Source organism: Sorex araneus, chromosome 10 (assembly GCF_027595985.1).
Source record: "Sorex araneus isolate mSorAra2 chromosome 10, mSorAra2.pri, whole genome shotgun sequence".
NCBI classification, from domain to species: Eukaryota; Metazoa; Chordata; class Mammalia; order Eulipotyphla; family Soricidae; genus Sorex; species Sorex araneus.
The window spans coordinates 60,823,853-60,840,475 of NC_073311.1; the positions used below are offsets into that span (position 1 = coordinate 60,823,853).

The 16,623-nt window shown below is 50.8% G+C and overlaps 1 protein-coding gene and 1 pseudogene across 1 annotated transcript; both read left to right on the forward strand.

Annotated features, from left to right (window-relative positions):
* The first annotated feature begins 175 nt into the window (after positions 1–175).
* LOC129399104 (60S ribosomal protein L37a-like) lies at positions 176–2,701 on the forward strand (annotated as a pseudogene).
* Positions 2,702–5,375: 2,674 nt separating this feature from the next.
* Positions 5,376–12,767, forward strand: SPX (spexin hormone). Its single transcript, XM_055118518.1, has 6 exons — positions 5,376–5,505; positions 6,083–6,154; positions 6,398–6,455; positions 6,684–6,743; positions 8,747–8,830; positions 11,351–12,767. The coding sequence occupies exons 1-6, from the start codon at positions 5,500–5,502 to the stop codon at positions 11,365–11,367; spliced, it is 297 nt and encodes a 98-aa protein (XP_054974493.1). The 5' UTR covers positions 5,376–5,499; the 3' UTR covers positions 11,368–12,767.
* Positions 12,768–16,623: the final 3,856 nt, after the last annotated feature.

Consider the following 16,623-nt stretch of genomic DNA (forward strand, 5'->3'; position numbering starts at 1 on the left):
ACAGTCAGGTCACCGGCAGGTTCCGTTCACAGTGAGGGCACTCCTCAGCGGGTGGTGGCTGCTCTCTTGCTCTGAGCTCGCATGGTGGACACACAGGGCCCTGGACCCTTAGGAGGTCACTCAGCCCCTCGCCTCAGGAAGGACCGTCTTCATCACCTCCTCTAGACCTGGTGACATGTCAGAGGCCTGCAAAGACCATCTTATTGGGGTTCAGGGCTTCCACATGAATGTGGAGGTCAGGGAAGGGTACACATCCTCCCGTATATATTATAAAATTTTTAGAATGTTTGAAGTATTTGCACATAATCCACCTTGGTTTTTTAAAAACAAAATAGCCACCTATGCTGGTTTCTTTTCTACAAAATGGCTATCACCTCTTTGTTTTGCAAGTTGTTTAAAGGTATCCAGTCAAAATCCAGAGAGACTACAGTGGGAAAGAGTTTGCCTTGCATGTACTCTCCCAGGGTTCGATCCCTGGCACCTCATCTGTCACTGTCACTGTCATCCCATTGCTCATCGATTTGTTCAAGTGGGCACTAGTAACGTCTCTCATTGTGAGACTTACTGTTTTTGGCATATCCAATACGCACAGGTAGCTTGCCAGGCTCTGCTATGCGGGCTCCATACTCTCGGTAGCTTGCCGGGCTCTCAGAGGGGCGGAGGAATCGAACTCGGGTTGACTGCGTGAAAGGCGAACACCCAACCACTGTGCTATCACTCCACCCCGGCACCCCATAATGATCCCCAAACACTTCCAGGTGAGTGCAGAGCTCAGAATAAGCCCTGAGCACTGGCAGGTGTGGTCCGAAAAACAAGGTTTTCAATCATAAATTTGAAATTGGACCCCTCAAAAATTGTGAACTTAGTAGATAGGTGCTTAAACATCTCTTAGAATAGAAGAAATCTATAATACGGAAGCAAAAAAAAGTCCCCAGCCCAGTCTACTGCCCTTTAAAGTATCCGGGAAGCAGGTTTGGAATCCTATAAGGGTGAAGACCCAGGAGATGAGTGAAACTGGTTACGCACCAGCGTGTCCTTCAGGCATCCCTCCTCCTGTATCTGAGGAGAGTGGACTTAGAAATGCACGCAGCAGGGGCCAGAGAGAGAGTACCACAGCTAAGGCGCTTGCTTTGCACACAGCTGACCCGGGTTCTACCCCCACACAGCCTATGGTCTTGAGCCCTGCCAGGAGTGACCCCTGAGCACAGCACCAGGAGTAAACTGGGTCACAACTGCTTATGGCTCAAACAGAAAATGAAACAATATGCCCCAGATCTTAAACTGACATACACTACCTCAACTTTCCCTTTGCAAGATCCCAAGACCTTAAAAGGTTGACTTCTACTGGTGTCACAGGCATAGTACAGCGGCTAAGGCATTGGCCGACATGGTTCAGTCATCCCCAGCATCCCATATAGTCCCTTAGCATCGGCCAGGAGTAATTCCTCAGCATCACCGAGTGTGACCCAAAAAACCAAAAAGTTACCTCTACCTGACTGTTCTTGAATCCCAGGCCAAAAGAGCTGATTCTCCCCTCATCCTTTCATGGAACTACACATTTATTGTCATTTATTTGGTTATGGAAGAGATTCTTGGGGCCCAATGTCTTAAGTAAAAGGCAGGTTGTAAAGATGATGGCCAGTGAATGGGGGAAGTTTTGTTTGGACGAAGCCTTGGTGCTCCTAAGGCTCTTAAAGCTTTCACACCTTGGGAGAAATGGTTCTTTGCCTGTTGGTGACACCAAGGGCTTGGAGTGGGGGCCGGGAACAGACTCACCCTCGAACAAGATTAATCCCAACTAGAAGTTTGAGCCCCACAGACTCATTCATCTGACACCAAATCCTCTGTAATCTGTCATTAAGGAGGGAAGTCGAATATTTTAGAATGGCAATAGTCACACTGTCCAGGTAACCTTACACAAGATAAAACCTGTTTTCTATGTCAACACAATAGTTGCAGACTGCGTGAACGCAGTTTAAACAGTGGCAGTCTTTTTTTGTGTAACAGAGCACCTTCCAGACAGAAGAATTCGGCTAACATCTGAGGCACAGGCAAAAGGTCTCCGAGTACTGTTCAAAAGGCTCCGAGGCCTGGAGTAGAGCTCAGTGGTGGAGGACTTGCCTTGCTGGGCCAGGCCCTGGCTTTGTCGCCCAGCGCTGCAAACAAACACTTAAAAAATGACAAGGTTTGGGGGCTGGAGCAATAGGATAGCGGGTAGGGTGTTTGCCTTGCACGCGACCAGCCCTGGTTCGATTCCCAGCATCCCATATGGTCCCCTGAGCACCACCAGGGGTGATTCCTGAGTGCAGAGCCAGGAGTAACCTCTGTGCATTGCCAGGTGTGACCCAAAAAGCAAAAAAAAAAAAAAAATGACAAGGTTTGCTCTCTGCGTCCTGGGCCGGGTGGCGGCAGGGTGGCTAAACGCACCAAGAAGGTGGGGATCATGGGCAAGGACGGGACAGGACGAGTTACGGCACCTCCCTCCGGAAGATGGTGAAGAAGATCGAGATCAGCCAGCATGCCAAGTACATGTATCCCGTGCTTCTGCGGCAAGACCAAGATGAAGAGACGGGCCGTGGGCATTTGGCATTGTGGTTCCTGCGTGAAAACTGTCCCCAAGGGCGCCCGGACCTACAATACCACTTCTGCTGTCACAGTCAAATCTGCCCTCCGAAGACTGGAGGGATTGAGAGACCAGTAGATCTGCCGTCTGAAGCTTTGCTAGCCTGTAATAAATGGGTTTATTAAAAAAAAAAAAATTACAAGGTTTGGGATCCGGTTGGTTCAAGGCCCACTACTTGATTATCATGTCAATAAAATTCAGTAATTCAGCTGATTTTTATCAAATATCTTTTCCTAGCCCCTCTTAGGTTTATCCGGGTTTAAAAAAAAAAATCTTTACAATTTTGTGATAAAAACGTTGTAGAGCCTGGAGAGGGAAAAGCAGGAAGGGCCTTGCATCTGGCAGACCCAGGTTTGATCCCTGACCTCCAATATGGTCCCCCAAATCCCACCAGGAGAATTTTTAAGTGAAGAGCCTGGAGTAACCCCTGAACATCGCTGGTTCTGCATCACCCCACCAAAAAAATTTTTAAAAAAGCATTTTTGGGGGAATCAGTGCTGTTTTAGATCAAAATGTGGGCTTCCAACTCTTGACAATCAGAGTGCAGTATTGGTCATATGTCAAAACCATTCTCTTGGTTCCACTGAAAACGGCTTTTGTGTGAAAGTTCCGCTTGTATATTTATCACCTACACTATTATGACTAAACCACATCCCTTTAGTTTTCCTGGAAATTGTAAACCCAAAGCAGTTTTGTTCACAGCTCATTTTCTGTTCCTCTTTCTAAAGCCCCTTTGGTTAGTCTAAAGAAAAGGAAACAGCATTTAGCTTGTTTGTTAGGTAACCAATACCTGGGCTTTCATCTTTGAATTCATTTAAAATAAATACATCACACTTTATTTTATTGCTCCTGGAAAGAAATCACAATATCCCAATACAAAATAGTCCAAGGGCAACTAAAATTGTATTCAGATCCTGTTCATGTTCAACTTATGATCTACCTTCTGTCCCCCATCAGATTCCTGGCACCATGTACATTTTCTTGGCTTGTGTCAAGCACTACCATTTAACATCACTGAATATTCTGACTTCCAGAACCTTCTTCCAAAGCCTCTTTGTCTCCTGGAATGTCTCCTTTCTCTGTAAGAAAAAAATTGCCTCAGAATTTAATCTCACCATTCCTGCCTTTAGAAGGAAAATATTTGGGGGTGAGGGGAGTCACACCCGGCGATGCACAGGGGTTACTCCTGGCTCATGCACTCAGGAATTATGCCTGGTGATGCTTGGGGGACCATATGGGATGCTGCGAATTTAACCTGGGTCAGCTGCTTGCAAGGCAAATGCCCTACCTGCTGTGCTATGGCTCCAGCCCCTAGAAGGAAAATCTTGAGATTCTTGTTCTTTATACAGTTTTGCACTTCCCATAGCTTATTGCATATGCCTTTCTGGTTGTCAAATATACAGTTCAGCTGTAGCATTCCAACTGGTAAACATTTTAATGGATTAGAAAATCTACCCAATTTCGGTCAATGACTTCATTTTTCACCTAGTTAGTGCTTAAGTTCAGGATGTCCGAATCCCCCTTGATTTGCTTTTCTCAGACTCTCATTTCCTTCAAATCCTACATTCATTCTATACCTTCAAAATGTATCTCAGATTCCTTAGAGTATCTTTTTTCCTTTTGAGCACCACTCTCATAGAAATCTTAGCTTTTTTAACTGAGGAAAAAGTTGCAGGGTCATATACGTGAATCTGGAACCCATGGGGGGGAAAAATTGGCAAGAGGAAAAGATTTCTGAATGCACAAAGACCAAAAATTAATTGAAAAATCAATGTCGTAATAAATCTGAGGTGATTCTGACAGCTTGCCAGACACATTTCTCAGGGAAAGGGTTCAAGCAAAAGTGGGAAACATCTGAGAAGCGTTGGTTGGACTAAATCATGACTGACCACTTCTTTCCCTCAGTACAGAGCACCCCTTACCCTGACCTTGCTCCCCACGTGACCCTGGCTCCACTGGCCTCCTTTCTGGTCCTCAAACAAGCCAAGCTTGTGGCCGTCACAAGATTTTGCTTTCAATCCTTCTGTCAGGAGGAGCTGGAGCACTCATTTTCACCCCAGCTTCTCTGAATTCACCCTTCCAGAATCTTCTTTGCCTTCCCTAAAGTAGCTCACCATTGACTTCGTCACCTGGCTTCCTTTCCCTTTGTAAAATGTAAAATATTCCAGAGTTACCTGGAGCACCTGTGAGCATTTCCGCCCCAGTGAGAAGATGAACCGAACAGAAGCGGAGACCGTGTCATTTTAATGCGTGACCGTGTCCCAAGCAACAACAGTACAAATGTCTGACACGCGGGCGACCTTCGATAAATACTGGTTAAATAACGGAATGAATAATGAGGCGGAAGGCTGTCGTCAAGTTCCAGTGAGAGCCGCTAACCTTTTCATCCATCACACCCAGTGATTCATCCTTAGTCACCGGCGAGGGCTTGGGGCCAGTTGTCCGAGACAGGTTTGACTCTATGCATTTATTCATCCTACCTGGGCTACCTTTGAGGATGATGACAATGCTGGTAACGCTGGTGGCATGATAATAAGGGCCTGAGCAGTACCTGGGAGGGCAAAGGCAGGATGCACAGACACAGGCGTTATTTCTGGTCCATGCCGTCAGTGTCCAAACAAATCAGGCCAGTGCTCATCCATCAATCACTCCTGGAGCCTAATGACCCGAGGGGAGAACTCCCACCTCCTCACGCTTGAAGACTGACAAGAAATCCCTGGGGGCACTCTAGCATCACTGAAAATGGGGCGGCGGGGGTCTGGGCACCAGGTATTTAAAAGCCCCACCTTCAGAGCAAGGCTCAGGAACTCGGAGGCAAAGTCACCCTTTGCCTTTTGTCATCCTCGCCGGCTGCCAGCTCTGGAGAGGAGCGGACCATGAAGGTAAGGAACGGTTTCACGCCTTTGAGTCCAGCTGTTCTCTAAGAAGCTTTCCAACTGTTGATTGATCTAGTTTCTACTATTTTTTGGTTTGGGGGTCACACCCGGCGGTGGTCAGGGCTGACTTCTGACTCTACACTCAGGGTCCATCCCTGGCAGGAACCAAGTTATCGTATGGGATGTGGAGGATGGAACCCAGGTCAGCCTGGGGAAGGCAGGCACCCTGCCGCTGAGCTGTGACGCACGCACCTCTGCTTTCCGTTGAAGCAACGTTTTAGAACCTAAAGGATATTGAAGAAGTCTAGTATTGAAAATGGCAGAATCATTTTGCGAAGAAAAAATATATTCCCTTATTCACCCAATTTCTCATTGGGGAAGAATGAGAAATGAGTAAGAGAATAATAAAACTAAGGTGTTAACAACTATCTTGTAGAAGAGAGGCCTTTGGGAAGGAGCTCCACGGGATCTTGGGAGTCTCTGAATCCCCCAGCAAGTGAGGGACAAAACAGGGCCGGGGTGGAGGGGGTTGGGGTGGGGAGGGACAGGGAAGGACGCGGTCCTGACCCGTGTGTTTCCGCAGGGCCGGTTGGCGGCCACCCTCACGCTCTTCCTGCTCTGTTCGCTTCTGGGACACCCCGGGGTGGCTCCGCAGGTACGTGCAGGGGGCGGGGAGGCTGCAAAGGGGGGGGGCTCCTCCCTCGGAACCCCACATTGCTGGAGACTGTCCCCTGACCCCTTCCTCCTCCCAGGAGCTGGCGACTGTCCCCTGTCCCCTTCCCTCTCCCCGGACCTGGTGACTGTCCCCTGACCCCTTCCTCCTCCCCGGCGCTGGTGTCCACCCCCTTGCTCTTCCCGAGGGCCGAGGCGTCCCTGACCGCCCTCCGCTCCCCCGCAGCACCCCCGGGCCCCCCGGAACTGGACCCCCCAGGCCATGCTCTACCTGAAGGGCGCGCGTGAGTGCGGGACTGGGGAGCAGGGGCGCGGGACTGGGGAGCAGGGGCGCGGGGCTGGGGGCATCCAGGGAAGCCCAAGGGGCGCTTGGAAGGAGTCCCGGTGCTGGGGGCGGGGGCTCCTGCAGGGCGGGGGGTGCGCACTGGGGGTAGGAGGCGGGCTGGGCGCCCCCACCTCCCCCACCCCTGGTGCCTGCTGACCCCGTCCCCCCCCCCCCCGCAACCCCGCAGAGGGGCGCCGGTTTCTCTCCGACCAGAGCCGCGGGAAGGGCCTCTCGGACCTGCCGCCAGGTGAGTGCGGGTCTCGCGGGCGGGAAGGCCGGGGTGGGGTCGGCAGAGGCTTCCCGGGGCTGGGGCTGGGACGTTGCAGACCCGCGCCCCAGGGGGACCTGGAGGCCAGTTCCGGTGGGAGCGGTGTAAGGGGGGGTCCCTGCCCACCCGCCCTCTGCTCTTCGCCCAGGGCATCCCCTCAGAGGGGAGGTTTAGTACTTGGGGACCACTGAGGGCCTCACCCGATGCTCCCCAGAGAAATAAGTGCTCCTGCGCGTTTGCGGAGCGCTCCGGTGCCAATGCAAACACGCCCGCCCGAGAGTGCAAAGATTGCACTCATCCGTGGGATATAAAGTTAAATAACAGAATAGGAGACTCACACCCAAGAATAGTAGAGATAAGTACCAGGAGGTTGGCTCCAAGGCTTGGAAGCCGGCCCCACACGCTGGGGGAAGGGGCAGCTCGCATAGAGAAGGGACCACCAGGTAAAGTGTGGTTTGAGGACCCTCACGGGAGGGAGATGCGGGCTGAAAATAGAATATAGACCAAACACGATGGCCACGCAGTGCCTCTGTTGCAAACCACAACACCCAAAAGGAGAGAGAGAACACGGGGGAAGGCCCTGCCACAGGGGTGGGAGGAGGGGGTCAAGTGGGGGCTGGTGGGGGGCAGGGGAGAGGGGGGAGGGATACTGGGAATATTGGTGGAGGGGACTGGGCACGGATGGAGGAATATAAACAAAATGCAAATATGAAAGTTCACAAGTTTGTAACTGTAACTCATGGTGATACACTAATAAAAAATAAATAAATAAAATAAAATAAAATAAAAAAAGGAAACCCCCTGGGCACGAGGCTGCAGGTCCTCCCAGCTCCTTGGCTTCCTGCGCAGGTTGATTTCCCGTCTCAGTTGCCCTGAGTTTAAACTCAGGGTTGACGTTAACTCCAGATGTTTTGTCTTCTGTCTGCTTCCGTGGGGACCATCTGTGATTCCTGCCACCAAATAATGCTCGAGCCCTGGTCTCCCCGCACCCACGGGGATATAGACCCGGGGGAGGTATGTGAGCGGAGTCACTCCCAAGTCACAGGGGCAGACTGCTTTCCTTTTGTCTTTGGGTTTGGGTTGGTGGTGGTGATGGTTTGGGTTGGGAGCCACCCCCAGCGGTGCCCAGGGGTTACTCCTGGCTCTGTGCTCAGGGGACCATGTGGGTCTGGGAACCAACCGCAGGTGTCCTGTGTGCAAAGCATGCGCTGACCCTGGGAGTCCTCTCTGGCCCTGCAGGGTCCGAATGGGCTCTCTGTCCTTACACTTGGGACATTGGTATTCACCACGGGCTTGAGATTCCTTCCTACTCTAACACACAGTGGTGGTCAATCTTTTTGCACTCGAAGGCTGGTGGAAATTGGAAAAGTATTTCATGGACTGCTGAGGCAGGATTTTTCAAATATTACTTCTAAATAAGCATATCTCCACATCAATATTTGTAACAGTGCCCGTGACATGACGGACATATCCTGTGCGGTGACCGTCTGAAGGACTGGCCGGGCCTTCCTGCACACCGACCCCAGGCTGTGGGCATTTGGTTGAAAACCTCTGCATTTTGGTATTCACCACAACCAATTAATTTTTAAGTCACACCCAAGGGAAGTACAAAATATTTCTTTGAGGAGTTTAAAAATTAAAAACAAGAGGGCTGGAGCAATAGCACTGTGGGTAGGGCATTTGCCTTGCACACGGCCGACCCGGGTTAGATTCCCAGCATCCCATAGGGTCCCCCGAGCACCGCCAGGAGTAACTCCTGAGTGCAGAGCCAGGAGTAACCCCTGTGCATTGCCAGGTGTGACCCAAAAAGAAAAAAAAATTAAAAACAAGAAAGTCTTCCGTGTTTTAGCCTTGTCTTTGACTAAGGGATCAGGACTCTGTTTCACAAAAGTATTCCCAGGATTGCCTCAGGCTGGACTGGGCTTTCTCCACAGGAGCGTTGTAATCTGATAGACGGTGTGTATATGTGTTTGGTTCTCCAGACCGACGAAGCCCCAACCCGCAGCCGCTAACTCTCCCGGAAGTGGCAGCGCTCTTACTGGCTTCCTTGCAGAAAGCGCAAGAAGGTAGGGACACGGTGACTTTCCTCCTGCTGGATGGGGCGGGGGCCTCGGCTACTCTGGGACATTTGTATTTTGTGGCACAGAGTTGCCTTGGCTTACTCCTTCAATGCCGCAGTGCTCAGGAGCCCACCCTATATCACCTGTGGGGACCGATCCCCACACCTCCTTGGGCAGGGCCTGAGCTCCAGCCCTTCGGGCCATCTCCCTGGGCCCAGCTGGGCTCCCTCTCGTAGATCTGGGTCAGTTGTGACTCCCAGCCTGTGTGACTTTCACTGCGTTCGGAACTCCTCCCATCTCAGTGCAATGCAGGGCAGCCACTGCGGCCTTGGCACGAGCTCAGGCGTCCAGGGAAGAGAGGCCCCGAGCTCGCTGCATTGGAGTGGGAGGAGGACAGGCACGCCAGGCATAACAAAGGCCCCAGCTGGCACTGTGTGCACCTGCGTCTGGGTTTTCTTGCTTGTAAGCGAGACCACGGCGTTCCCCATCAGGTTGCTCAGGCGCTGAGGCAGGTGGCTGTGACTTTTAGTACAATTCCCAGTCGAGGTCTCAGAGCCCAGCAAGCAGGCCTAGAACTTTCCTCTCCAAAACTGCGGGGAAGGGCCCCGGCGACGGGACACAGACAGGAAGCCTGGAAGGTTGCAAACTCTGCTCCCATCCCTGGCACCGCATGTGGTCCCTCTTGCACCTCCAGGAGGGACCCCTGAGCTCCCCTGGGTGTGGCCCCTGCACGCCCTTCCCAAACAAGGGAGGGAGGCTTCTTTCCTGAGTCAGGTGACTTAGAATGCAACACGCGGGCTGGGGCACATAGTTTGCGTGCAGGAGGCATCAGGCGCCGTCGCAGTAAGACGTGGTTCCTCCATTCCTGCCCCAGCAAAGGGCCGGGAGTAGCCCCCAACCACCACCTGGTGTGGCAACCCCAGACAGAAATGTGGCGTGTCTCGAAATGGCAGTGGTGTGGGGCCCACGAGGCAGGGTGCTGGGCCCACATCGTGACCCTGCCAAGGGCAAGAGAAGAGATTCTGTGGCCCCAGGAAACAGTCAGAAGACACTGGCTTTGGGGCTGGAGCGATAGCACAACGGGGAGGGCATTTGCCTTCATGCGGCTGACCCAGGTTTGAATCCCAGCATCCCATAGGGTCCCCTGAGCACCGCCAGGGGTAATTCCTGAGAGCATGAGCCAGGAGTGACCCCTATGTATCACTGGGTGTGACCACACACCACAATGAAGACACTAGCTTTGTGGCTCGGGTAGCGGCTTCAGTGTGGAAATATCGCTGAGCAGCAGGTGGAGGAGGGGAGGAAGACGGGAGGCTCTTGTGGGGGAGGGGGTCAGCACCCCTCCCGCTGCAGGGCGGCACTGCGGTGTGCAAGGCGGAGATCCAACAAAGCCAGGGCTGGGGGTGCATGTCCACAGCTGCCCACACGCTGCCTGATGCGCCAGCGGGGTCTTGGATGAATACTGGGCATCCTCACGCCCCGCCCCCCAGGATGCAGCTCACTCTCCTTGCAGGACAGGGGAAGACATGGAGACCCCGAGTGCATGAGGCTGGTGGGCTGCAGCTCCTCTGAGAGCCAGTAAGCTGCCCCCTGACTTCTCAGCAGAGCGAGGTCCCCAGGGCGCCCTGGGAGGCAGGAGGAGAAGGTGGTTAAGGACCCCGGGAAGGGGGTTGGGGGGCGGGTGCATCTTATCTGGAATCTCAGAGATTAGGAAAAGCGCTTTGCGACATCCTCTCCCTACTCCATTTTTGTCCGCCCATCTGAGAGACCCAGGACCCTAATCATCAAATTTGGTTCTCTCTGCCTTGGGGGCTGGAGCTCAGTGGTCATGGCCACTCGGCTGCCAGGATTCCTTCTCATGTCACGCCCTCCCCAGGCCTCTAGTTCCGCTGAGAAGAGAAAATGTACCTGAGTGCATTTTGTGGGGGAGGGGGAGAAAGACGGGAGCATCCTTCCAGAGCATCCTTCCCGGGGGAAAAGTGCTCCAGCCAGAAACTGATGCAAGTGAATGGTCCTTAGGGTGGTTTTAGACACGGACGGACAGACCTGAAGCGAGACATGTGACCTTTCCAATTTCCAGTAGACGGGGCCAGAGGAGGGGGCTCAAGGGCTAACGCACAAACTGCCTGCAGGAAGCCCAGGTTGGAGCCCCAGAACCATTCCCCACCCCCACCCCCCAGCACGATTGGGGGCAATTCCAAAGAATAAGTTGGAGTTGGCAGGACCTGGGATGGCCCCCACCATGACACCCCCCCACCAGGCAAACTACCCTAAATTTCATTCATTATAAAGGGAAAAGTGTGAATTCCCTGAAATGCCCCAGGATGGGGGAAGGCGTCAAAGTGAAGTCGATCCAAATTTGAGTTGGGGCATTTTCAGTAAGAGAGTAAATGAGTTAATGGAAGTCTTGACGGAGCTAAATATTTGTATTCCAACTTGTTCTTTCCAGTGGAGCTACCTCCCCACCCCCTCACCTCTTATGCCCCAGGAGGCGTGTTTATTTTACATCATTTTTGTCTTTTTCAGTTAGAAAAGAAGACTGAGGAAACCAGGTTCCCGGAAGACACTCCATGACAGCCCCTGTGCTTGGGGACAGGATTCACGTGACTCAGAGCCTCCGGCCCTTTTCCTTAATTTGTTATCTTGGCAACATGAACTGCTAGTTGTGTCTTGTGATTGCTGTTTTGTTTTGTTTTGTTTTGTTTTCCAGAAACCAAAGTAGAGTTCTTAGGTGAAAGGTCAATATCATCAGGTTGTCTCGCCCTGTGTGCTTTTAAAGCATTTGTAACACAGCCAAAGACGTGATCTTCCTTTCTGTTACAAGTCCCTGTGTTGATCTCAAAATGTTTTGTTATTTTTTTCATTTGCCCTGTCTGTCATTCCACAGCCACTTGCCCGCCTCTCCCCCGAACCTTGCTGGTCTCCAAGGAAGACTTGGGGGAAATGACGGGAAAGAAAAGAGTAGAGGGATTCTTAGAACAACTCTTCAGGATTGTGGGGACTAGCAGGATAGGACAGCGGGGAAGGCACCTGCCTTGCACGCAGACAATCAGTGCTCCATCCCTGTCACCTGGGTCCCCAGGAGTGAGCCCTGAGCACAGAGCCAGGAAGCTCTGAACACAGCTGGGTGTGGCCTCAAAACAAACAGAAAACCCATAAACAATGCATTGAGGACAGACCAGTTCTCTTTAGGGACAGTGGGAAGGGGGTGACAGGTGAAAAGCCCTCAGATTTCAAACTTCAGTGTAAGAAGTGACTCCAAAGTTTTCAATTCTGCGGAGAGACGGGACTGCAGCTGTGGCTGGCACTGATAGAAGGTCCCTGTGCATTTGGGGACCTGAATTCGCTCTAGGAGCCTGGTGGAAGTTACTGGGAACTAAGCAGGTAGAGACACCCTCGGCTCCTGGGGATACTGGATGAGCCTGTTTTTCAGAGGTGACTTGTTCTCCAAGACACAGACTCAGCTAATTGACCACCAGTGCTCCAGGCTTTGCTTGACATGAAGGCATCCAGCAAAGCAGTCTCAGAACACTAGTGCATGGCAGTTCCTAAGTTTGTTTCTTTCCAAATCTTCTTGGGTGAGAGTTCTGAAACACACACACACACACACACACACACACACACACACACACACACACACACACACACACACTTCCAGCAAGTATTGGAACACTGATCTGGAGTTATGATATAATGGACCTGTGGAATACTTTCATTATTTTCTATCGTTACTGATACATGTGTCATTGTGGAAAGTATTATTTATATTATTGTCTTTTTTTTTTAATTAAGTTCATTAGTAGCTAAAAGTACCTTTCTGTAAATGTGTCTGTACATTGGAATTATAATTTCTCTGTGTTACAAAATCAAAATCCTGTAAGACTTGTCTCGGCTTTGTTTCATAACTGCATAATGAAACATGCTCAAGTTAATGCAACAATGCTCTCTGCCCCCAAAATGATATGCGCATTAAAAACTATGTGGCATTATTATAAGCATGATAATTGTTCATGATAATTTGGTTTTATAGTGGGTTTTCAAGACAGTGCCTATAACCCATCCATTGAGCTTTATTTACTCATCTGATAAAGAGGTACATTTTGACTAAATATTAAGTCTATTCTAAGAACATTTTTTTTTTTTTTTTGCTTTTTGGGTCCCACCTGGCGATGCTCAGGTGTTACTCCTGGCTCTGCACTCAGAAACTGCTCCTGGTGGTGCTCAGGGGACCCTATGGGATGCTGGAAATCGAACCCGGGGCGGCCACGTGCAAGGCAAACGCCCTACCCGCTGTGCTATCGCTCTGGCCCCCTAAGAACACTTTTGAAATCTTTCATTTTGACACAATTCTTCCTACTACTAATTAGAACAACTCGTGTATTTCACATGAAAATCAAACTTTTTAAAATGACGAGGACTGGTTTGACTAGTCCCACTGCGACATGGTCTTAGTGTCCTAAGCGTAGCTGCCTCGACTGTTCCCGGGCCACCCTATGTGCTAGCGCAGCATTGCCTGGACCCTCGCTGCCCGTTGGCCTCAACTTGCCGTTTCCCTCAGGGTGTCTGTGCAACTGGCCTTTCAGGACTGGAATAAAGGCACTGGCCAGTGGGCAGCTCTTTCCACACTGTGCTTCTAAGTGCAGAATTTCCCCTCCGGTGCAGACCACCAGTGTCTGTGGGGGCGGGGCGAGGGGGCGTCCCCACCGCTGCCATACACCCGCTTTCTACTCTTCCGTCCAGTTCCTGCCCCTCTCATCCACCCCTCCCTGGGGCGGCCACTGCTCCGCTGGTTTCCCCACTGACGGTGCCTCCACCTCCCGCGCCACTGGGCTGGCTCTGAGAAAGGATTGGAGGCGCGTTCAAGGCTGCTCCAACCCGCCTCCCGTCCTTAGCTCGCAGTGTCCGACGTCGGTGTCAGGAGACGGACAGGAGGGTCGGGGATGTGGCTCGCCGGTCTCCACAAACTGGACTGTGAACTGCCGCAGGAATTTAGCAAGAATTCATCACTAATTCGGTTTGTTCTTTCAAACCACTTGTGGAGGGGCGTGACTTCCACTGTCGGGAAGGAAGGAGGGGCTGCATGATGCAGTCAGGCCATGCATGGGCACACATGCATACACACAGACACAAACATACACACAGGCACACAGGCAGACACACACAGATACAGACACACAGATGTGAACATGAACACACAGAGACACACAGGCACACTCAGAGACAGGTACACAGATGAACACAAACACAGACACACAGGCACAGAGAGACACACACAGACACACAGAGACATACATGCTCAAAGAGACGTGTAGACCCATACAGACAGACACACAGACATATATAGACACAAACAGGCAAACAGAGACATATACAGACAGACACACACATGGGCACAAAGAGACATACAGAAATAGAGAGACAAATAGACCCACACACAGATACACAAGCACACAGACACACACAGTGACAGAGACACACAGACATACACACAGAAAGACACACACACAGGCAAACAAAGATACACACACAGAGAGACATACACAGACACACAGGCACACACACACACATAGAGACATATACACAGACAGATACAGACACAGACACACAGACAGACACACAGAAAGGCACACACAAGCACACATAGGCACACACAGACACATACAGATACACATACAGACACAAGCATGCACACACATGCAACCATACATGTAGGCAGATAAACACACAGACAAATACACAGAGACACCTCTACAGAATCACAGACTCATATAGACACAGGCACACGCACACGCGCAGTTTCTCCAGCTCCTGGTGTCCACCACAGGAACTGCGCATTGCACCAGCCTGGCCTCCTGCGGACACCACTCACTCCCGCTCGGGGAAGCAACCCACGCACTGGGCAGGGTCACCAGCTCACGGGCTGATTTGCTGCTCCTGGCCGGGCCTTGTTGATCTTGAGGGAGGGAAATTCCAGGTCAGAGACAGGGAGGGAGTGAGAGGCAGGAGGTGTCTGGAGAGGCCCCCCCACCCCAAACTGTCATTCCCACGGAGACCACCTCCCATCGACAGCCAGTCATTTACTTAAAACACTTTCACTTTTAAATGCTTTAAAAGCCCTGCTGTGGAGTTCCTACTTCCAAGGGGACAGCCAAGAGTCTCGTTTGGACACCCACATGTCCCCTTTAGTACCTAGGGGCTACACTTTCATCCTCTATGGAACCCCCTTTTCATCATGTGCTCTTTCTGGCCCTCATCAAAGGATTTTCCCCACCAGTGCTGGGGATCGAACCCGGGACCTCACACACCAAGTGTCCTGTTTTCTGCACTGAAACCCACATGCATGTCGTACTGTGTTCTGGTCTCTGATGCAGAGCTCTCCAAACTATCACGTGTGGATTTCTTGGTCTCCTCCTAGGTAATTCCCTCCTAGGGAAATTTTCCAAGGGTTAGGTTTGAGGAAATTCACTTCCGGTCTTGCCCTGCTCTAAGTGAGGTTCCCTGCAGTCTGCCGGGAGTTCCCGAGGTTCCTCAGCTTCTCCTTTAACGGGGCAGCAGGGCCTCGGGGCACTCAGGACACCGCCATCGTTACCTTTCCTCCTTGCGATCAGCACCCGGCACTGAGCACTCCCCAAGCCCGTTTAGAGCCTCCAGCAGCCCAGACCACCTGACACGCCCACCATCTTCCCCAAGATACAAAGGTAACAAAAGTCACTGGGGAGGGGTGAGGGGGAGGGGAATCCCGCATAATTCTTTCTCTTCTTGGTTTCATTTTCTAATCAATTTAACTCTAATTATGTGTAAAACATAAATCTGTTCATTATATTCAACAATGCCTTCAGGAATAGCACTAAATATGTTAGAGACATTGTTATAATAATTAAGTAGACTATTTAAAGATACTTTTTGCTAATTTTTCTAAAAGGTATCACTGCATCACTGTCATCCCGTTGCTCATTGATTTGCTCAAGCGGACACCAGTAATGTCTCCATTGTGCGACTTGTTGTTACTGTTTTTGGCATATTGAATACCCCACAGGTAGCTTGCCAGGCTCTGCCATGCGGCCGGGATACTCTCGGTAGCTTGCCGGGCTCTCCGAGAGGGACAGAGGAATCGAACCCGGGTCTCCAAGTGCAAGGCAAATGCCCTACCCGCTGTGCTATCACTCCAGCCCTTTTTTCTAAAAGGTAGTTTTATTATTTGTGGGTACCTCCCAAGCACTGTTCGAAAGAGGTAGGGGGCACCGAGGTCTCTGCCCAATTTCCAGGCCACCACTGTGACCTTCACAGAGCCTTGGGGTGCCAGGAATTGAACCAGGTAAACCACATGCAAGGCTGGTTCCGCACAAGGTCATCTAAAATGTAATTCCTCATCAAGCACTATTCTATGACAGGTGGTTTACACATAGTTAACTAGCAAAGAGATTTTTTAACAAGACATTCATTGTCAATGACAATTAAATCTTTAAATGTCAGTTCATTTATTCATTTGGATTCACTAACTTAATAGCAATGGAAGACTGACCAAGATCTCAAAAAGATTCCCATTTAAACAACAGGATTACAGAGTCAGCTGGTCACATCTTTTTTTTTTATCATTAATATATGAAGCACCTTATAAATATGCATTATTATGCTTTCAGATATAAATCTAGGAGAACTATTTTCTTATGAATTTTGATTGCCCTCAAAACTAGATATAAACCCATGGTTCTGGCTTGTGAAAAATAAAATTAGCCACTAAATACCAAATTATTCCAAATATATAGGTAGTGCTGGTCTAAAATTAGTATCTTTTGGGG

Excerpts from the sequence above, each read along its gene's own strand:
- SPX (XM_055118518.1), top strand. Across the intron at positions 6,155-6,397 it reads ACCCCGGGGTGGCTCCGCAG|CACCCCCGGGCCCCCCGGAA; the intron begins GTACGTGCAGGG and ends GCTCCCCCGCAG. Across the intron at positions 6,744-8,746 it reads CCTCTCGGACCTGCCGCCAG|ACCGACGAAGCCCCAACCCG; the intron begins GTGAGTGCGGGT and ends TTGGTTCTCCAG.